Below are 23,320 nucleotides of genomic sequence, written 5' to 3'. Positions count from 1 at the left end.
TACTTTTTCTGAAAAAAACCAAATTTAGAAAAAAAAACCAGGGCGCTGTGTTTTTTCATGTTTTTTTTTGAAAAATGTGAAAATAAAAAAAACGTTTGGTTTTTTTTTTCAAGTTACAACACTAGTCGAGTAGGTGAATTTGAATGTTTGCTTTCTATGACGCGTTATTGTGTTTCAGCATGTTTAACTGAAGCAGTGAATCACACATCAAAAAATTGTGAAATGTTTTAGCAAATAACTACGCCTCTTTATACGCAACTACGGCGAAGTTAAACAGGGTATTGTTGCTTAAAATGTACCTACTTATTCAGGGGCGCTTTAGCTTTAATACAGAACGGAAAATTTGTAAGACTAAGTAACCAGGTATTAGAATATTTTATATTTACATTCTGTAAATTTGCAAATGTAACTTTAAAAGGAAATATAAATGATGATGTTACTCGACAACAACAAATCCCAAAGCACTTAATACCTACAATGTCAATCTTAGGTGCTCTTGTCTGAAAAGCCTCATAAAAGTAAAATATGAAATTCAGACATCACCAACTTACGACAGACGCTATTTTAGTTTCCGTTTTAACTTTTAGTAAAAAAAATTGTTTTACGTATTTTCACGTCATCACGGTTTGAGCGCGTGCGCTGAACCGCCCCCGTTGTCGTCTCCTCATTCCCCTCTTACCTCTATATTTATGTGTTCGGCTTGCGTTCGCACTAGCTTCAAACCGTTGGTCAGCAACGGTGCGATCTCAAAAAACTATCTTAACTTCACTGTCACCATGTTTGCCCCAAACGAATATTTCGTTGGTTTCCTCCCCAACGATACGTAGTACCTAAATATTCGCGTCTATCTATTTTTTATTACTTTTAAGAGTTTTTGTAAGTTTATTCTTGCGTTTTCCTCTTCTTTATAAAAAAAAATGGTTACAAGATCCCGTGGCGGTCATGTGCTGGTGTGGGAGCAGTCAGGGTTAGATGACCAGACAGCTGGGAAAGGTGGTAAGTTTTCTGTCCTTTTTGTGCTTCGAATTCTGCGAGATTACTCCGACAATAAAATTGTGAATTGATTTCGAAGATTCTTTTGTTGTTAAAAAGGGGATACCTTAGTAGTGCTCCCATTCAAGTTTGATGAAAATATTTCACCTCTAAGGATGACAAGTTATGGGTTTATTGGACTTCACCCAGTTTCCGTTAACCGATTCCAATAAAACTTGGCAAATAAATGTAATTTTACAAAGTTAAGGTCGGCTTATTTACAAAAAAAGTTATAATTGTTTCGAGTACTGCTTTTCGTGTAGGATAATCTTTTACGCTAAAGTATTATTAATTTCTTAATCAAATTTATTTTTGTATTTACGTGCACAGTAGTTTGTTAACCTGAAATTAGATATACTAGTACAGTAGGCTGAGGTTCTACGCCTTTGTTTTGGATATTCCAAAGACTCGCGCAAAGCGTTTCGCTTCCACATTTAAATGGCGAACGGCAGAGGAGTGGAATTCCCTGCCTGCAGATTTATTCCCCGAACTTGGGCCTTTTCAAGGCGAGAGTGAATAGGCATTATTTAAGCGTGCATGCTACATCGTCGCTTTGTATCAGGTGAGATGCGCACTTATTATCTTAATATAAAAAAAAATTAAAAATTAGAAAAATAAGCATCACGAATGTCCAAAATTATTCATTCACTTTATGTACACATTATTTGGCAATGGCACTTGAAACGTTCCGTCTATTCAGATTACTGTTATCATATCAGCAAACAATATGAACATAATGACGTCACCAAATGGATGCTCCATTTTCGATGACGTCATTTTATGTTCATACCATTACTTCGAAGAATGGGTTCTTTTGGATATACCTATGTATAATATGTGACATAAGTACTGCCACCTTACCTATTTCTGCCGCCACGCAGTAATGGTAGCATTACTGCGTTCCGGTTTTGTGTAAGTGTGCTGGTGAAGTTACAGGCACATGGGACTTGTCAACTTATGTCTCAGGTTGACCGGGGGCAGTGGGAGTGCCCCTCAAATCATAGAGATTTAAAGCTCTGAGTGACTCGTTCCAACAGGCGCAAGACTTCTTCGTCCCGTCACTTGGTATCATAAAAAAAACAGCTGCATGTCCACTTAACCTCTTTTAAACTGCATATTTGTGTGCTATGATAACGACGTAAGGTACAATTTGCAACAAAGAATTTAAATGCGCGTGTTACTATTTAATGTACACATGTATGTAGTCACTACATTCAGGTACTTTTTAGTAGGTATCGATTTGTAGTTTTCGAGTGTATCATAGCAACCTGTTGCTAATGCCAAACCATCGTGGCATCGAGTATATAACTACGTCCCTACAGTTAATGACAAAAATACAACAAAGAATACTTTCTTTATAGACGTGTGTCATGTTTCGTATTTTGAAAATCATAAACATCGTTTCACCAAAATCTTTTCAGTTGTCAATTGATATATGATTGAGATATTATGATATGTGGTTGTTAAAATAGCAACACTTTTAATGATTTCCTTCATTTAAAATATGCTTTTAAAAATTGAGGCGTATCTGGCGCTAAATCAACGAATCCTAAACCAGCGCAACGTTGTTAGGTGGTATTTTATCCAGTGAAAAGTTCGGTGTTATATTTGTAATAAAAAAATTAAACATTTTTGCTGAAGCCACTTTTCTTGAAAAGCAGAGATATCTTGTAGCAGTAGAGCTCCTTGTAAAAATGTTTGCCCAGGTAAATACTGCTTAGTAATAATGTGAACATTACTGCGTTTCACTTTTGAAGGGTAATGGTGCTCTGGCGAAAGTACAGGCACATAGGGCTTGCCAATTTTTAACCGACTTAAAAAAAAGGAGGAGGTTCACAATTCTTACAAACTTCTATTCAAACAAACGCAATAACTCCACATAAAATTTGTGAACCGATTTTGATGATTCTTTTTTATTGGAAAGAGGGCCCCTCAGTATTGATTCCATTTAAATTTAAACAGAATATTCCACCTCTAACGGTGGCTAACTAGGGGATGAATCCGGTATCTCACACTTTCCGGTAACTGATTTCAATGAAACTTGACAAATATTTAAATGTAATTTCTTGATCTTTTGAGGTCAGTTTTTTTAGTACTCTGTACTGATTCATTCTTTTTCTTTTTTATGGTTCTTATCACACGTGGCATAAAACCTTAAGTGTCAAGTTTAACATACTTTTGACCCTGCACAATAACTTTTTTATATTAACATTTTAATGGCTCAAACTAATCAGGAATATTACAAAAAATATATATTTTTGATTATCATATCTTTGCTTTAATATCATTGCCTTTTCTAATGGGAAAATTTGTGATTTCCTGTATACTTGTGTAGGCTTCAGCGTGAAGCTAAGTTATCGAATAAATTAACTACTTACTATAACGTGATTTTGCCGATCTTCGTAAGTGTTTGTTTGTAAATCATAACATGTTGTAAACTCAGTATAAAATTAATGGTAGCTACATGTAACAGTTAGCATAAAAATAATCTAAGCGTATTGACAAATATCAATTTTGTTAGTGTAAACTGAAATAAAATAAACTAAATCGTCATGCTAAAATATATTATAAAATACAAACAATTATAAAATATTAAATAATTCGTTCATAAATACAATAAAAAAAAAACAATACAAAAAGTAGGAAAAAATAATAATGATACTTAATAGACTTGTGAGCCTGTACCTTTTAATAGAAAAAAAGTTAAAACAAATAAGCAAAAAAAAGGATGTCAAAAAGGTCTATTAAAAGTAATTAATTAAATTAGTCTGAAAAGACTTAAATGACATTGACATGAAATTTTCTATCTTTATATTCTCTACCAGTAGGAGTATCTCTTTGAAAATAATAAGAGGTGGAAATTTAAAATTTATAGTATATCATATAATAAATATATAAATAATACTTAATAATATAAAGTATATAATGTTAAGAAAGTACATTTTGGTGTTAAGAAAATCACAGCTATTAAATTGAATTTATTGCTCCATATAAAGTTTACAAAGATCACAAATAACATAGGTCCTTGTTATACGATAGGCACATAGTAAAGAAGCGCAGAAGGCAAAACCAAATTTCTAAAACAACTGAACAATCTTTTAGACCTAAACATGAATACTTTGTTCGTTTTGTTTAACATTTTAAGTCATAGTTTTTCAATATTTGGAGCCATTATTCAATTTCCCCATTATCAAGAGCAATTTTAAATTTTCTCAGTTGTCATATGTGAGTATGATAGAAGTAATGATATAGTTTCAAGTGTTTATTTTTAAAGCATGAGCTAAAAATATTACCATAAGAAATAGGAACTTTTTCAAAGCCATAAACCATAGAAGTAAATTAAGGTGTCTACTCATCAAATACTAGGTTATTACATTACCTGTATAATCATTTTTGCACTAACTACGACGTACGACTTACCACTAACTGTAAGTTTTGCTACGTCATCTCTATATTGCATAAACAAACGCACTTCACACGGGACCGCTGGCCATTCATCATTCTGGGTTTATGTAATAAACTCATTAGTTATAGTTTCTGATGTCATTGATGATGAAAAATGATGAATGAAAAATTTATATTTGTGAAAAGTCGTTTCTGTACTGACTGTCGTAACTAAGTAATAATAATAGTAATAACGCCAACATTACTGCGTTTCGGTTTTGAAGGGTACTAGTGCTGGTGAAATTATGGACACATGGGACCTTTTTCCTTTTCATACAAAAATGTGTCTTTACATAAACGGCGTTTCCGAGGACGGCTACCGGACACCCACGTTGAGTCACACGTGTAAATAAATAAATAGTGTTAATGTTTTATTATATTATTATGTATATTAGTCTATAAGAAATGTATTTATGGGTCTTTTGTAACCTGAACATGAATAAATAAATAATAAAAAATAAAAATAAAGTGTGATGGTCTCGTTGTTACCAAAATAGTGTCTATTAATTATAAGAATTTTGATGATGCAAAATTCAATTGTTCATTTACAGGGGTTGTATAATATATAAGAATTTTGTAAATATTGAAACAAGTGAAAATCTGAGAGGGCTATGTCATGCGAACACGGTGGATGAGGTAACACATCCTAACCTAACTGTAATAGTTTTTCACGGCTTTGTAAAAATGTGTATGGTTTGGCATTAACATGATAAAATAGAAGTTTTACGATTCCCCAATTCTGGGCGTTTTTCATGAATTATAAACTTAATGCTTTCCCGCCTATTCCTAAAATGCGTGCTAAAATATTATTTTTCAACCATAGACAATAAAACATTTTAAAATAAATAGTTATTTTTTTTCTATAAAGCGAGCTACTGGCAAAAACCGTACAGATTTTTTGGTCAACTTATTGCTTAAGTCGCACGTTTTGGGTATAGCAGCGGTGAGCAGAAAGTGAAGACATTTCTACAGCTTTATTACAGGAAAAATATCAAAAGTTGTAAAAAATAAACAGTATACGTACAGACGGTGAAATTTTAAATAGCATGCCTAAGTTCGTCGTTAGTGATTGAGACTACAAAGGAAATGTTTGCGTTGCATGAGCGTCAAGGTCTTGATACGGCACTTTGCCCGCGACAGACTTGATGCGCCAGTGCGCACGGAGTCGCTTTCTGTTTGATATGTGATCCGTGTCATTATGCTTCCTCAGCATTTAAGTGTATACATATATGTATAATTAAAATAGTGTAGGTATTGTATGAAGTCAGACATCAAGTGTCACGTGTAAAAAATCTAATAAGAACATATAATTACTAACCCGTCCTTGTGTATCTGCATGGAGCATATTAAAAAAATGCCTACCCATATCACATAGAGAGTCAGCGTAGTCAGCTGGAGCGAAACCGAAATAAATTACCTTTGGTTTGGATACTAAACTAATTATATATTATTAGAACACTTTACACATTATTCATACTACACACATTTTTTTTCCTTGTAAATAACTTGCATTCCAAGTAATGTTAACAATTTTTTGAATACAAATATTATGTGAAGAGTTGCGTGGTCAGCATGCGGGATGTGTTCTAAACTAGAGGTTCCCAAACTTTTTCATCTGGTACCGTAGACCCCCTGCCTTTCTAATATTGAATTTTTTGCAAATTCATCAGCTTTAATTTTCAAATGTGTGTTTGAAAACTGACACAGTGCTAGTGTTGGATACTTTATAAAAAAAAATATGTTAAGTTTTATACATTTATCTTGTTTTTGTTATGAAATGTTTAAGACCGTCGTAGGTAATTTATGTGCCTATAATAAGAAAGTAATGAGTATTTACATAGGTACCGACGGCAGCACATCAAGCTACCCATTGATGGATCTTTGGAGGTGTAATTCGAATAAAAGTGTATATAGCTTGACGTGCTGCTAGCTGTACGAACCTGTGTAATGTGGATTTTTATTATATTTAAGGAAAGCCAAAATTGTGGTTACAATCTGCCTAAATAGGTTCCATACTCGTGGACATTAACATCTCGTATGCACTTTGACTTACAATTATATGGACGTCGGATCCGCGCTAAAAAGTGTCCGAACTTATAGGGCGTTAAAATCGTATACAGAGCGTCATTCACGCTTTAGTCTTCGTTTGTTCGACTGACAGCGAAGCAAGCAAAATTAGACAGTACTGCGATGACATTACAATTTAAATTCAACGTTTTAGCTTTTTCATATTCCTTAACATGTCACTACATTTAAATAGGTTGATTTGGGACATTTTTTTCGTGGTTTTTGTATTAGACCCGTCGTCCATTTATTTGTAAGTCAATGCGTATACACCTTTTTTTCGCTGACATTGACCCCTTGTAGATTGGAGTGGACCCCAAGGCGTCGATATAGACCACTTTGGGAATCATTGTTCTTAACCTTTTCTTTAGAGCCGTACGTCTATAGACACAGGTTACATTCATTAAGAGTTATGTCATGAATAACTTGACGTCATTCTGCAACTCGGAAGGAAAAATTGCTCGTTTCCGCGGCATTATTCTCTTAGTAATGAACGTGTACCATAAATCTAGAGAGCTATGTAGAGTAACTGCATACAATGTGTAATAAAAAATAATGTACGAATGATTACTTAGGTGGCTTTTTTACAATGTACTTTTAACAGCACTGTCAGCTTAAAACTTCATTTAAAAATTCAAGTTTATGTCATTTATGACAAGAGCAGGCCAAAGTCCAGTGTCCAACTAAATAGGCTGTTGATTGCTAGTTATTATTATTACGCTTTTAAAAATATGCTTTGGAAATTAAATACAAAGATTAATACTATTGCAATGATACCAAAGTACGCACCATTCTTGTCATAAAATTCAAATTAAAGAGACTTTATTATGGAAAACTAAACCAAAAAAACCTAATAAATGTGTAAAGAAAATGTACTTGTTAGAAACAGTAGAGGCTTAGCACAATTCACGTGACTGAGGCGCTCTTGCTATGCCAAGAAAAGACTCGCCAAATTCATAAAATATCGATGATTGATGTATGACACGTCGTACAAAATACGTATGTACTTATAATTCTCTTGACATAGTTTAGTTTTAAAAACTTTCGCCCTCTCTATTATTAAAGATTGTGTGCACTTCTGAATTTCTTTCAAAGTGCTGATATGAAATATCTGCATTAAACTGGTTATTTCACAAAGCATATTCGAGATATTTAATTTCTGTAAGTACATTTTTAGCTCTTGAAACTCCGCTATTTTTACAATAAGAAGTACAACGTTTTGACTTTCAATTCAAATACGATAAGGTGCTTACAAATTAGGTATAAATAATTTTAAAGCCAACGGTTGGCATGAAAAGGTTCAATTTATAATTTCACAATGTAAACAACTTTTCAAAAGTTTTATTGAAATCGGTTACCGGAAAGTATGCAAAATCGATATCGTCCCCTAGTTACACAAATTTTCTTTAAATTTAAGTGGGAGCGATACTGGGGTACCCTCTTTCCAACTAATAAAGAAACATGAAAATCTGTTCACAAATCAAGTAATCGCGAAGATACCTACATGCAAAAAACAACAGTCGAATTGAAAACCTCTTCCTTTTTTCAAGTCGGTTCAAAATACAAATAATTAAAACGCTTTTCATGCAATTTTGAAACTAAACAATCACCTGTGCATGTGCAACAAATGATGAAATACAGTGACATTGACATTCTTTTTTATTTTAATAGAGAAGTTTACTAGCCACTTAAATATTTCAGCCGACAATTAACATTACAATTTTGCTATTAACCGAAAAACTTGGACTTATGGCGACCCAGATAATTGAGGAATTCTCTGAGCTGAGTTTTGGTTAACTATATATTTTTTTTATTTTAGATGAATAAATGCATCCTGACCGCCGAGATTTCCTCGCTAGCATCGCTGCTTAAAGTCCCCGTGTGTAACCGTCCTAAGACGTAGTTAATTTTTAGATGTGGCTTTATTACACCAAGGTTGCGATTTGTCCATTTTTTTATTTATTTTTTGTATAGTAAATGTACAATATCTATACCAAATGTCTTAACTTGTACGGTAATTCATATCATCATTGTAGTATCATCTATTTTTAACCGACTTCAAAAAAGGACGTTCTCAATTCGACTGTATGTTTTTTGTTTTTTTTTGTATGTATGTTACGCGATAACTCCGGTAGTTGTGAACAGATTTTCATGATTCTTTTTTTGTTGGAAAGGGGGTACTTCCATAGTGGTCCCATTTTATTTTGAAGAAAATCATCTACCTCTAAGGGTGGCCGTTCACGCATGGATATTCATTATTATAAAAAGCGCCTAAATTTTACTAAGGAGCTATTATTTAATGGTTGATTTTTCTTTTTCTCCAATTAAATGCGTTTTTCTCTCCATATACTTTGAGTAGTGAGAACCGATTTTTATTATCTCCAGTGTCAAGTCCTGTATAGCGGCGAATTTAACGATATTTCAATAAAACTTAGCAAATAGACGTAATTCCACGTACTTTTGAGGTCGGTTTTTTTAGTACCAGCTTAGTTAGTTAAGATTGTCTTGTAAGTATGTAATGTAACATATTCCCGGGGTGTACAGTAGTAGTCATGGTTATTGATACCTCTTGTTTATGCATACATTAAAATTTAGGAAAACACCACACTTATCGACACGAGTACGCATTAAATAAACAACTTTATGTCCATGTCTTATTTTTCTTGGGGTGCCATCTCCTACCGGAGGTCGGCTATCATTGTGGCAATTTGATTCTGTGAAGTTGCTGCTCGGAACAGTTCTGTGGTACTTATGTTGAACCACTCTGAAAGATTTTGAAGCCATGTGGTTTTTCTACGACCACGTCTTCTGCGGCCCTGGATTTTTCTCTGACTGAGTTGCAGTAGAGAGTATTTATTACTCCGTATGATGTGCCTGAAGCACTGCAGCGTCCTCTTGTTTACACCGCAATACGTTGACCAATGTGACTCTATCCGTCCACGATATTTTGAAAATTCTTCGATAAACCCACATTTCGAAGGCTTCTAACCGGCTTATGTCCATGTAATAAGAGCAAAAATTACATTGTGCGTTTCGTGTCGGCGATCCGAGCGGAAAAGAAACTCGTAAAGTCTTTTTCGCTCTTATTGCATGGACATAAAGGTTTTTCTAACCGACTCAAGGCGATTCCGTGTGAATAAATGTGGTGAGTTCCTTATTAGACAAAAGTTCCCCAATTCCTATTCCATTGAGTCCATGATGTAGTCACATCTTCCTATTGTGTGTCTGTGTGTCTTTTTCTTTTAGGCATCACCTGACTGTTTTTTTACCTGTCTGGCAAACTTCCAAAACATTTATTAACCCATTCTTTATATCAATTGAGTATTTATTTCACGCGTGCTTTAGAAAATCGTTTTATTCCACGTACTACTCGTAATTATTGCTTAGTGTTTTTTGTATAAAAACTCATGACGTAAACACGTTATTGATCTACATTCACGTTATAAATGCTTAATGTTGACAGAAGCATTATAAATGCAAATTAAAATGAAACACTTGTAAGGCATGATTGCTTATGTTACCAGAAAATAGCTAAGGGCCGAAGTACAATTTGTTACAAAGAGGATCTAATCACTACGTATTTGTTATTTGTTTTATTGTTTGTCTTTTTTGAATACGGAGTAAAATGACATGTAGGGTTGCCAGTGTTCAAAAAATTTTAAATAGTTATGTAGTTGTTGTCGATAGTTTTATCGATAAATTGTGAAATAAGATAAATTTTATTGTGAATGTTACGACGTTCGAATGATTACTACTTAATTGCGTTGTTGCCTTCTTTATTGTTATTTTGACAGTTAGCCTCCTAGTATCGAGATCAATTTTTATTTTTATATATTTTAACAATAATAGCCGGATTTGATTATCAATATTGAATAAAAATTAAAAACTTTAAAATATGTTTTCTCTTTGTATTTTTTGTTTTTTTTTTATTTCATACACATAAATGTGTATGAAATTATAAAAATTGACAATTCGAATGAACTTATGTTTAATAATTGGATGAATAATGAATAATGGATGATGATCATTTAACTCCGTCTTCAAAAAGGACAGACTATAGGAATCGAAACTCTCGCCTCACATTATTCTCAAAACTATTAGGCATAGAAACTTCAAATTTGGTAGTTTTTTCTGCCATATACATAAAATGAAAGTTGATAATTGTGCAGCGTGGCAAATGTGAAGTAGAACAATTTTTTTACATTTCTGCTCTCTGTCATAAATGTGCGTTTATGACAGAGGGTAACGTGTAACTTTCGATATATTGGTACTTAAAATTTTTTCTTTGAAAAATGTTAATTACGTTTCTTTTGTTTAACGATAAAAATGAAACTAAGTAAGATAAAAAAAAAACGCTTATAGAGGGTTGTAGATCACTTTTTGCTGATCCCTGGTATGTTGAACACTCAATTTCGCTAAAATGTCGATTACGTTGTTTATGATAAGGACGGTAGATTGGTAGGTCCTCTGTTCTCATTGAAAGGGGCAAGTAATTATATTTCATATACAAAAATATTCACGACTTATTTGCCTCGTAACTTCTAAACTCTAAACACTGATAAAAACAATGCATTGTTTGTTTGATGTTTTACCAAACAATACATAAAAATATTTTTCCTGGTGACACAATCCCAATTTAAGAATATTTTGTATCGAGAAACCGCTTAGAGAGAAAATGGATCTGATTTGGTTTGGCATTTGTGGTTTCTTGAGTTATTTATCGGCCACTTAGCAGCCAATTGTGACAAAAAATTCACTGATGACGACAAGAAATAACTCAAAGTACCTTAATATTCTACAGGCTCACGCACATCATAGCGGGCCGTCTGCACGGCATCGTATAACAATAATCTTCCTAAATCACTTTCGTACATTTTATGTATAAAATATAGATACGTTTACTAGTATATGATGGGTGCTGAAAAAGGAGCGGCTGGTACTGACTACATTGCGTGGGGCCTAGGGCGGCTAAGACTGCAAATCCGCCACTCATTGCAATGGTTGGCCAAAAAGTCCGTGCGGTTTTAGCCACTTGTTAATTTTTTTTTATTAATAATTTTGGCTTGGATACAAGTCCTTTGAGCCATGTCTTCGTTCAATTATGTTTCTGTAAATATGGCCGCCACAAAGAGGATAGGCAATTTGAGGCGGCGTGCTTGGATTGACTCGGGATTCCTTAAAACGGGCCGATACGGGTATTTTAGTTCGAGATTCGTATAATTTCGCGTTTTAATATTCGATTAAGGCACAATAGCACTATCCTATTCCACTTTAAACTAGATTTCACAAAATAATTGAATGTCAAAATAAAAACGACACTTCCCTCCGAAAGGTCCAGAGCGAATCCCACTTGTTAACGTTAACAAAAAAAAAACTTTTTTCTAAATTTTATATTGTCTATGGTCATTTTATAAATAATATTTTAGAGCACATTTTATGAATAGGCGTGAAAGTTTTAAGTTTATAATTAATGAAAAACGCATAGAGCTAGTGAATCGCAAAGGTATTTCAACATTTCGTATTTCATCATAATAATGCACAACAACACACATCTTTACAAAGAAGTCAAAGACTATTCCAGTAGGCTGAGATGTGTTAAACCATCCACCGTATTCGCCTGACATAGCCCTTTCAGATTTTTACTTGTTCCGGTCTTTGTAATTTGTAAAATTCTTTGAACGGACACAACTTTGATAAAGCAGAGACCAACAAATGACATTGAGATCTGTATTTTTATAAGTAAAGACAGGATGTTTTATGAAATGGGAATTCTAAAGTTACCCGAAAGTTTCATATTTATTTTCTTATATTGCTTTGATACCCCCACATAATTTTTGGCTAACTTAATAGTTAGGCTCTGGGTCATTACACTTAACGATATTTTTCTTGTCAAAGAACATTCCAGTGTTTCGTTATATAAAATACAATTAATTTTCGGCTATCTTTAAAGTATAAAAATCTCCTAACACACTCAATTGACGGCAACACAAACACTGCATCACAATGTTTGTTGAAAACCTAGAAAAGATAATGAGGTTACTATGATAAGTAAATTAAGGTATGATTCATGAAATATAGGTGAGCAATATTTGTATCAGATAAAAAAGTGTATGATTTTACATTTAAGCACGTTTTAAAAAAGTTGTACTCGGAAACTGCATATTTATTTAGGCTTTACATAGATTTTTTTACTTTTTAACAAATGTTTTTGTGAAATAAAAATATTTGATCTCAATATATCATACCTTTGATACAATAAAGGAAAATGTGGTCATACATCAAAACTGTTTTTATCACACACCCACAAAACACATAAATCAGACACATATGCAATGTAAGCGAACAATTAAAAGAAAAAAACCAGTAATGTGGACAAAAAGGATGAAGACTCAACATTGCTAATTTTCATTGCTAAGCCTCCACCTATCAGATCTGTAAGCGGAGTTTATATTAAACACCAAGTAATTGTAGAGTAGTTGTCTATTGCACTAAATGTTAAAAGATATAAACCTGTAAAAATTGTAATTAAAAAATCTCGCGTCATTTGCGTGTACACGCGTCTCGCAGACGCGCTGTTGTCGCGCCTTTTAATAAGAGATAGTTTTAATTTTAGCTTTGTTTGTTAGTTTCAGTAAGTTTTTGAAAGGAAGCAACTACATGAAATTCTAAATGTAAACTCCAGAGTACATAAGTTTTTTGTTAGCAACGCGATGTTTGCGCGTATTTGAACGGAATCACTTGTTAGATAGCATCGCGTCTGCGGCTCGTACACCCGTCGTGAAACGCGCGTCGTCTCTTAGGGTCGTATTCTAGAACTCTACTCAATGCTCAAGTCAGGATTTGAGTATGGTTTAATGCACTCGAAATCATACTCAAGTCTCTGCCATTAAGGTCGTATTTCCAGTGCTTGAAATCATCAATCAATCAATCAAGTCTGCTCAAATCCTGACTTGAGCATTGAGTAGAGTTCTGGAATACGACCCTAAGTCGCGTATATTTATTTGTTTTTTTCAAACAAATCAATGTTTCTGGCCTTTAACAAGTCCTATGGTCGCGGGTGACTCCTATGTATAACAATCGCAAAACCGAACAACTCGATACATGAAAAAATAAAATATATGCTGCTACAATAAAAGTTTACAATCTACCGACAATATGGTGAAATAAAGATGCCAAATATCTACAATAATAAATTTTGGTGATATCGTCTTATCACAATCTTTATGGTAAAAATTATGAATTATATATGAATTGAAATATATAATAATATAATATTTATCTAATGAACGAAATTCCGTGTGAAATGTTAATGTCGTTAAATTGTAAAAACCTCAAACCTATACAAAAAAGTACTATTTAGAAATAAAATTTAAAATTAATTCTTAACACGTACTTATTGTGAAGTTTTATTGAATACCACAATGTTTTACTACCATGATATTTCTTTTTTTGTTGTATCCAGCCGGATCGCATGAATATTTCTTATAGTGTGATGCACGCTGTGATGGCCGTTTTGACGTTTGTCCGCTCATCAAGTTTCGTATTAATTCGTAACTACGTTGAAGGAGCTAATTGAGGTACATGGTTGTCAATAGAGACGTGCAGTAAAATTTATGGAATGTATAATTTTATGACTCAAATAGACATTTGTTTTTCGAAATTCGAAATTTAAAAAATGAAATCTAATATGATCGTCACTTATAGAAGACTTAGGCTCAACTCACACTGGCGCAGAGTCGAAGCGTCGCGACGCGACATGTTGTTCGCCTGTGGCATATTCATCTCTATTTTCCTATTATTAAGGTACAAATTTGTGTTTCGCAAATATGGAATCGAGTGTCGACGCGCTTTGACTCATGGAAGCATCGACGCGCACTGCCGCGCGTCACTTGGGCGCCGTGAGGCGTCTGACGCCGACCACATTGTGATCCCGACGACGCACTAATGCGAGTGTCGTCGCGCGTCGTCAAGCGGTGTAGTGGAAATACAGGACGCGACGCGACGCTTCGACTCTGCGCCAGTGTGAGTTGAGCTTTATACGATCGCTGGACAGCATAATTCTACCTCCGGTAAACTCACGTCAAAGCTCAATGCACAACAAAGCAGTTTCGAATTGACGATATATTAAGTAAACATTTTTGTCTTCGTTTTATTGAAACTTTTTATTCAGCTAACTCCTTACAATACTAGTTATAAATTTCAAATCTCAATTAATTATCGAAAAAATATATATATTTTTTCGATAATTAATTGAGATTTGACCTCACTATTGTAATCTGTCGAAACGGTCATCACAGCGTGCCGGCACTGTAGTGACACGTAATGTTAAATAAATGTAAATAATAAAAAACCTTATGTAACTAACAATATACTAACTCCAAATTTAATATTAAAATTTTGTGCACGACCCTGTGTTAGAAAATAAAAATTATTATTATTATTATTTTTTATTTATTTATTTCAGGCAACTAGGACCCATAGATACATAACTTACATACTAACATACATATAATATGTCAATAATATAATAAAACAATAACAGAAATATTAAATAAATACCTTACGGACTAATCATAAATACAATATAACATGATAATATACATATAATACTATTTATTTACACGTATGTACTTCGACGTGTGACGCAACGTGGGTGTCCGGTAGCCGTCCTCGGAAACGCCGGTACATGACACCCTTCGGCCAAAAGTCTTCTCTCATGAAGGTCGACAGGTGTTGAGTTGGTACTCGCACCACAAATGAATTAAAATTCACATTGTGGCGCGACTCCAACCGCTCGACTCTCAGGTTTGCGTTGGCCTTCACTCGCATGTACTCCACAATATCCGCAGACTTGGTGGAGTAATGAAGACGCGACACGTATAACAACGTCGTCGGTATCGCTGGACGCAATAAATGATTCGGGCCAGTCAGGGCGGTGCCACTAAGGTTTCGGCTGATGTTCTTCTTTTTCTTTTCCACCTTCCGAAAGCCGTCCTCGTCGCACTAATCAACTCGTCTCGGTGGTACTGACGACGCAGCTCCAGATACGAGTTTCTTTTTCGGTTTTCCCTTCATTGGTTGCCTGGGTTGTGGTTGTGGAGTACTAGGTCGGGCAGCGGCAACAGCTGCGTAATCACGTGGAGTGGATTTGTATGACGATCGAGCGTACGATAAAACTTAATAATGTTTATGTTATACTGCTACAGACAGGCGCTAGGCGTGTCGCTTACCAACAGGCGCACAACTTTTTCGCACCGTCACGTGGTATCATAAAAAAACTATTATGTTTTTGTTTTCTAGTGCTTTAAAAATGTAATGATAATGTAATAGTCGAATCGACATAATGCCCCTATTAATTATCGGCTTATGTCCTCTTAATGTTCGGTATACAAAAGCAAACACCTCCTTTCAAATCGCAAAAAATAATCAGCTGTGCTGTAAATATTAATACCTCCTCGACCCAAATTGATTCAACTGAGTAGATACACGGAGTGCACGTGCTAAACTGAGCCGACTGTCTTTTGTTTTATTCTTCTCCAAAGATACAAGTCGAAAGGGCCTTTTATTTTTTCTTTTGCTCACTATATTAATATAATATTCTTATGCTCATCAAAATAATGCTCCCATTAATTAAAAAAAGTATATTTAATTGTTAAGAAGTCTGACAATTGCCGGTACAATAAATCGACATTCCCGTGTATTAAGGTGGAACCTGAAAAGCAGCTTTCGCGCGCTTGGTGTAATGAGGTCATATTTGCAAAATTAAAACTTTTACCAAAAGAGGTTTAAAGATTCTAGAAACGAAATTAGTCTTATAACTTTTTCATTTCTCATGCACTAAAATTACGTCAATATAGCCTTACGTAGCGGGAGTAATAAAGCGCATCCTTTATTCCACAGTAAAAAGTACCAATTTTTTAAATTTACTTCGAGTAAGCAAACAGCCAATAGTACGCTCGGTTTTAGTTCCATGGTTTTTCCGCATAGCCGATGGAGCCATTTGCGACATTAGTGAGATTTCTGTGTTGGAAAAAAAAATACCGCGAAAGCTTCAGAATTTTGGTTCGTAATTTTGTTGTAGAGCGAAAATGATTGAATTTTTTTTTCTCGCAATCGAAGTCTAGTTTTCACCTCAAGACCTAAAAGCCAATATAAACCCTCGGAGTAATAGACAACCTCGCTAAATCACGGGTGTCTAACCAGCTCGGGTACACATATTGGCTTGTTTTAGTCCCTCGATAAACATTTTTTTGCTTAAATATGACAGTTATAAAATTGCACATAATACGTAATGAAATTATTTTTCCGGATTTAAATTGAGTATAGATATTTGTTTTTCAAACAGACCAACGTTTCGGGCCCTTTACAGGTCCCATGGTCATGGTTCACTGAGGTGGTACAGTCATCAACCAGTTATGTCTAATATTAATGCAAAACACCCTATTTTTTCCACTATAGTTACAAAAGTTACCTTATTCTTAATTTTACAAAGAAACATTCCAGTTTACGCTGCATTACGTTTTACAAATTATTGAATTAATTTATATTTTTAATTAATATTTAAAAAATAGTTTTATTTCCTATATGTAACAATCGCGAAAACCTTAGAACTCGATATTATTATTTTAATAAGTCGTGTGATAGAAAAACTTATTACGTATGATCACATGAGGCTTCATTATATCTAAGATACGATTTATTGCTAATGCTCCTTTACATAAGCCACTAGATTCTACTATACTTCCGATACCGAAAAGAGTTTGTCCAGGGTAGTACTGTCACCTATTTTTAGCGCCAAACAGTTTATGTTTATGCAGTATTCCTTACGTTAATCTGCATATGTACACTATTGTGTACTTATGACTCACTATTATATAATTATTTCTTCATTATTTTGTAAAGTGACGCTTACTTTTTGAAGAGTAGTACAAACTGTATTTCAGTTTCGAAGGGTGAAATTACAGGCACGTGAGACTTGTCAACTTGTGTCTCAGGGTGACGGGTGCAGGGCAGTGCCCCTCAAATCTTTTCGATTTAAAACTCAGTGACTATGCAGCTGTTATGGACAGGCGTTACCAGGCTAATGACTTGTTCGTCCCGTCACATGGTATTAAATGTGCTTATGAATGTCTTGATAATACTAAATAATATTTCGCAAACTATACCTGTAAAACTACTCCAATTTGCAAATATTCTTGATAATAACTTTTTTGTAAAAGAAACTTCAAAAGTTATTTGTTTACCACCCTTAAAGGTGGAATATTTCCTTCCAATTTAAATGGGACCACCGAGGTACCCTTTTTCCAACAAAAAAGAATCATCAAAATCGGTTCACAAATGCCTTCGCAACTGCACGTGTATATGGTAGTGGTCTAGACTTAGCATTTCACTAGAATTAAGTAATTTTGTATTGTACTAACCATAGCACGTAAGAAAAATTTACTGTATTACTAACATTACTATGGATCATGTTCCAAAATAAATGGAAAAAAATGCCGGGAGTTAACGCGTAAAAATACTGCCGAATTGAGAACGTCCTCCTTTTCTTGAAATCGGTTAAAAATGATAAAAATTAATAAACATATAGTGAAAAATTAATTTTGGGACACTTGTAGGCTTAACACGCAAAACTCAGACCTATGTATCTATATAGGGTTACTTTTAAAATACCAACAATCTCGCAAGACTATAATATTTGTTAGTATTTTTCAAATAACCCTGTATACGTGACAATTATATATACTTACAGTCAAGAGCATATCAAACCTGACACCTTGGTTTTGGAACTAGAGTTCAATTTAAATCCTAAGTATCCACCTTGATTTGGTCTTGACCTTGTACCTACAATGGAAATATCGGTGCAATAAAAATGCAACAAGCAGATTTGTTTGCGGTTTTCACGTCCTTCCATTACTTAACAGTAAAACTCATTACTTCATATTCAAGGAAAAAAATATTCTACCTGTCTGTCTTTAAACAAGAATATTGTGCGCTGTACAGTATATTGGCAAGAGAAGTGAAAAATGATTGACGCGATGTGATGTCTCTTGTCAAAATATCGATGATCATTACGTGAAGTGACGTTTAAAGAAATCCGTCAGCCTTTATACCTACTACATACCTACTCTGTACATAGAAAAATGGCGGGCTTTTGAAGTTACAAGTACAGTTCTACAAAGATTATTTTTATTTTAAGTATATTATGAAGAAAATACGAAGAAAGAAATAGTATATTTTAAACCAAACTACAAAAGATTTTGTCCTGAAAATTCCACTAATTACGAATTCAAAGTTTTTGTTCAAAGTGACAATAATGTGATTTAAGTGATAACATATACATATATTGACTCCCGCCGCTTAAAATACTTTTTAGAAAACCCAAACAAGAAAACTATTATTTATTTTAGTTATTTTAAAGCCAGTGAAAACATAATGTATTAGATTTGCAATGGAAAATATTTATTGAGGATCCCGATAATTAAATTAAAACAAGACTCAAAGGACTAGCATTCAAGCCAAAACTCTTAATAAAAACAAAAAGCTCTGTACCTACGGGGAAAAAAAAACAAATTTGAAAAAAATGTATACGGGGTAAAATGTCGAATGACAAAAGAATGAGAGTCTATCTATCGCAAGTTTTAGCTGTTATGTAGGTATAGAATTTGCATTCGAAGAAAACGTAACCTTGTGGATAGGTTTTTTAAAAACTTAATTTCTATTTAAAATAATAAAGTGATATTTTAGTATTTAATATTGTACACATAATTGACATCTTGGCAGTGTATTTACAATCTCATTGCCAAGTTTAAGATCAAGCATTTATTCTAATATTCTGCCAAAGGGAAATTGATTTCGTTTTGTTAATTTTAATCTTATTACCTTTGTTTGACGTAAGTTCTTGCTGTATTCATTACATTTTATTAAAACTTTAGGTACTTTATTCGGAAATTACTTTATTCGTAACAAATTGACTACGAACATTATTTTTAAAATAGACATTAAAAGTATGATAATAATTAAATAAAGGATAATAATACACAAATAAAATTTCATGTTTAAATATTTTTCCTTTTACATAATTTTAAATAAGTGCAATGTGGAGGGCAAGGGTGTTTACATTCTCCTTGAAAGTGGCGAAAAGTGTACATAAATTTGAAAGATACAATTGACATTGTGGTGACAGGGAAATGACATGACGATGTGTAAAACTCGATACCGGCAAGATCTAGAGGACACCGACAAAATCTAGAAGACACCGACAATAAGCAAAAATAAAATATCGATCAAAACAGACGTGACAGCTATTAATTTAAGTGTAGATATAAGATTCTTTGTCAATTATGCTTGAATATAATTGATAAAAATTAAATGTGTATTAACATTTTACTTTATATTTTAATACACATTTTATTTTATTTTTTTTTAATTTTATTTAGGTGAAATGTTTTGTATGCATTACCTACGCATTTTCTTGATTTCGAAATAACGACATCAAGAAATGATAATCGAAATCAAGAAATGTCGCTGCATACGAGAATTGTCCCTCAGATTTCCGGTTAATGATTTAAATTTAATTGCTTCGAAATTGTGCCAATTTTCATATCAGATAGTGAATGTTTATAAATAAGTACCCAACAAGTATAATAAACATTACCACTAGATTAATTAATATTAACATACGTATATACTTTAAGATGCGATTGAATTTATCTACGAAACTTAATAGAATCATTTCTTTCATGTTATCAATATCATAATATAATAATGTTATCGTAAGTAATATAAACAATAATAAAATTAAATATAAAATAGTATCAAAATGTAACGACATCCATTAAATAAATTAAATTACAATTTCTACGAAAGAAATTCATTATCGCATAAAAGTAGTTTCAGTTTGCATTGATATTTATGTACTAGATCGTTTGTACGTAATACTTCAAATTTGCGTGTAGATGTTTGTAAGTAGACTCGGAGACCGTTTAAAGTAGGTACCTACCTACTCGCGAGTTCGGTATATTAGCATTCATAGTAGTTAGAGAATTATCTTTTAAGATTTATCATATTATCTATCGTGAGTAAAGCTACCGATAAAGTCAAATAATAATTTATTCCATAGGTAAAATCAATTTACACTAGTAACATAATTTTTTACTTACTGCTTGTTCACTGTGCTGACTTCTCCGAGAACAACGAGCAAGAAACTCTAGTGATTTCGCTTTTGAAATAAACTTAAATGCTAGGAATACACTTTGAATCAAATTTGTATGGAATCTAGAGTCATGTCTGTTTTTCCATGCACCTTTATGTAACAGGTACTAAGTCTTAAATTATGTAATATAATTTTTCAATATATTTTCAATGTAGGTTTTAAACTTAGGAAATAATAATTTTAATATGTACTCCGGAATCTCCGTAAAACATATACATACAGTTCCCCATAAAAGAATCGTTTACTTTAAACGAAACTTAGCTAAAGGTTCTTTTTGTATAATCAAGTGACGGGACGATACAAGTCGAGCGCCTGATGGTAAGCTACATAGTAGTACTTTAGCAATACAAAGACCGAACACTAAGAAAAAATTCCTTCGATCCGGCTGCTTCGAATTAACGTCTTTCAGCAAACCATGCCAGACACTGTGTCAATTAAGCCACGGAACGAACTAGTGGTTACTATTCGTAACTTTACTTACGAATTTTTTTACGTGCTTGTTGCGGATCTTTGTTTTTGGTTTTATCTGTGAGAATTCCGAAAAAAAAAAATTAAATGTAATTATATGTCAAAATCTTAGAGGATGGAAATTGTCTAAGGTCAAAAAATGAAAAAGAGAAAAAATAGTATGCCAATATTTGAATAACGTCGAAATAAAGATTTAATTTAAGACTTTCGTTTATTTTTTTTCCATCCTGTAAGCTTTCGTGGTTATTGATTGTCACAAATTACAGGCTTCTCACAACGCAATGGTATGAGTTCTTTTTATTTTCTCCATATTTAGGAACGGCCACAGTATTAGAGTATGGAAAAAAAATAAAAGAAAGGAGCTGCCCTAATTACGGAATGAACGTGCATACCTAAACAAAAATTTAACGAACAAATGGCGGATTTCTTTAGTGTCGTACCATAATCTATCGATAAGTCATTATCGACATGCAAACATTTAATTAATGTCGATCAATATTCCATATGGGAATATTTTAGGTTATTATGAGAATATCCGGGAATGTCACATGAAATTTTGAATTCATTGTTTTGCGCTTACAAATACTCAAATATTACGAAAAGTGAATTTGCACAGAAAAAAATAATATTTGTAATTTGAGAGTATAAAAAAACCCGAAAAATTTAAAACATAAATCCTACACATTAACAACCTCTATCTAATCTTATCTATCTTATCAAATATCTAAGGTTCTTATTTTCGTAGAGAAATTTTTAAACAGATTCCGTATAGTGCTTTTTTGTATATATGCGTTAGTATAGAATTAATATCAGTGACTGATTTAAGTGAATCTTTAATAGTTCCATTTAATTTTAGAAATAAATGAAAATAGTAATATTATCAATAATAATATTATTATCATACGTTTATTTGCTTAAACCATGGTATAACAGGAGATGTAATAAGAAACAGTGTTAGTATAAACATGTTTCGCATATATTAAATAGCATGCAAATGTGTGATTACACGATGTCAATTGACTACTATTGGCCGAGCGCCTTTGATTTGTGCAGAAAAATCGACACTTCTCCGAAGTCAGACAAGTAGTCACGAGCGACTGCGAGTTACTCGTATATATAGCTATACACGTTAGCGCTCGCCTTCACTCGATCAGCTAGGCGAATGACACCGAACGATGGCAAGGCAAATAGGCTGTCTATACGTTGCTATTGGCCTTACCAGGCAACGTTAGACCAACATGGTGTTTGTATTGCTGGCTTTATAAAATAAGAGTTTTTAGTAGTTAGAGTTGTTAGTGAGAAAAAATCGGAAACGAGTGGATAATTTTGTTTTCAGGGACTGAGAATGCCTAGTAAATGAGTCGTGTTTAATCTAAATTAAATATAAAATTATTCACCAATAAGCCTAATGATGGGATTACATTAACATGTAATCTAGTTACATTCAAAGTTATGTTAAAATTTCATTCTTCAAAATGAAGCGAATAAATGAAGATGATCTTTGATTCAATGTATGATTTCCAACCATTCTATTTTCTTTTTTGATTTGTAGGTAAACTTGAAATAGCAAAAACAACAATAATAAAATAATAAAAACCTCGTAGTTAATTATTTTAATAACAGAATATCGATAATATGTGCGCTTCCAAGAACAACACTATCTCAAAATAATCGTTAACAACAATCATCAAAATATACAAACAAACAGGCAATCTGAAGAAACCAAAGCAAAACTTGGCAAGATTTATGAATAAACCACTTAAATATGTCTAACTACATGAGATATCAGGGCTTTTGTGTGATTTATAGACAGAAAAATAACACGTGCCTGTACAATGTTACATTTGGTCGATCTTCGCTTTTTCAAATGCCACATCCCATAATGCTGCAGCAACGAATTTCTATTAATACTTAATTGTTCTCACTGTCAATATTTTTGTCCATTTTATTACAATACGTATACGAATAATTCAATAAAACACTTGGAAAACATTTGTTTTGACATTTGATGTACTTCCCTTTGACAACCGTATCATGTACCTCATGTACTTCGAAATGGACACGGTTGGCATTTAAGATGACGTTACGTATTTTCGATTC

The 23,320-nt window shown here is 33.2% G+C and overlaps 1 protein-coding gene across 2 annotated transcripts in view; it reads left to right on the top strand.

The window, feature by feature from the left end:
• The window catches only part of LOC113236059 (putative inorganic phosphate cotransporter), a 124,622-nt gene that overhangs the window by 90,715 nt on the left and 10,587 nt on the right, over nt 1-23,320 (top strand). Inside the window, exon 1 of one of the 2 annotated variants that reach the window (XM_026472059.1) lies at nt 774-996. The exons of the other annotated variant lie outside the window; for it this stretch is intronic. Within the exon in view, the coding sequence (XP_026327844.1) occupies nt 918-996 (79 nt within the window). The 5' untranslated portion in view covers nt 774-917. Of the gene's footprint in view, nt 1-773; nt 997-23,320 lie in introns of those variants that run through there. 2 annotated transcript variants of the gene reach the window in all.

This window comes from Hyposmocoma kahamanoa, unplaced genomic scaffold (genome assembly GCF_003589595.1).
Source record: "Hyposmocoma kahamanoa isolate Upper Pololo Valley unplaced genomic scaffold, ASM358959v1 88, whole genome shotgun sequence".
NCBI classification, from domain to species: Eukaryota; Metazoa; Arthropoda; class Insecta; order Lepidoptera; family Cosmopterigidae; genus Hyposmocoma; species Hyposmocoma kahamanoa.
Note: the sequence above shows the minus strand (reverse complement) of the source record. Positions and strands in the feature narration are given on the sequence as shown.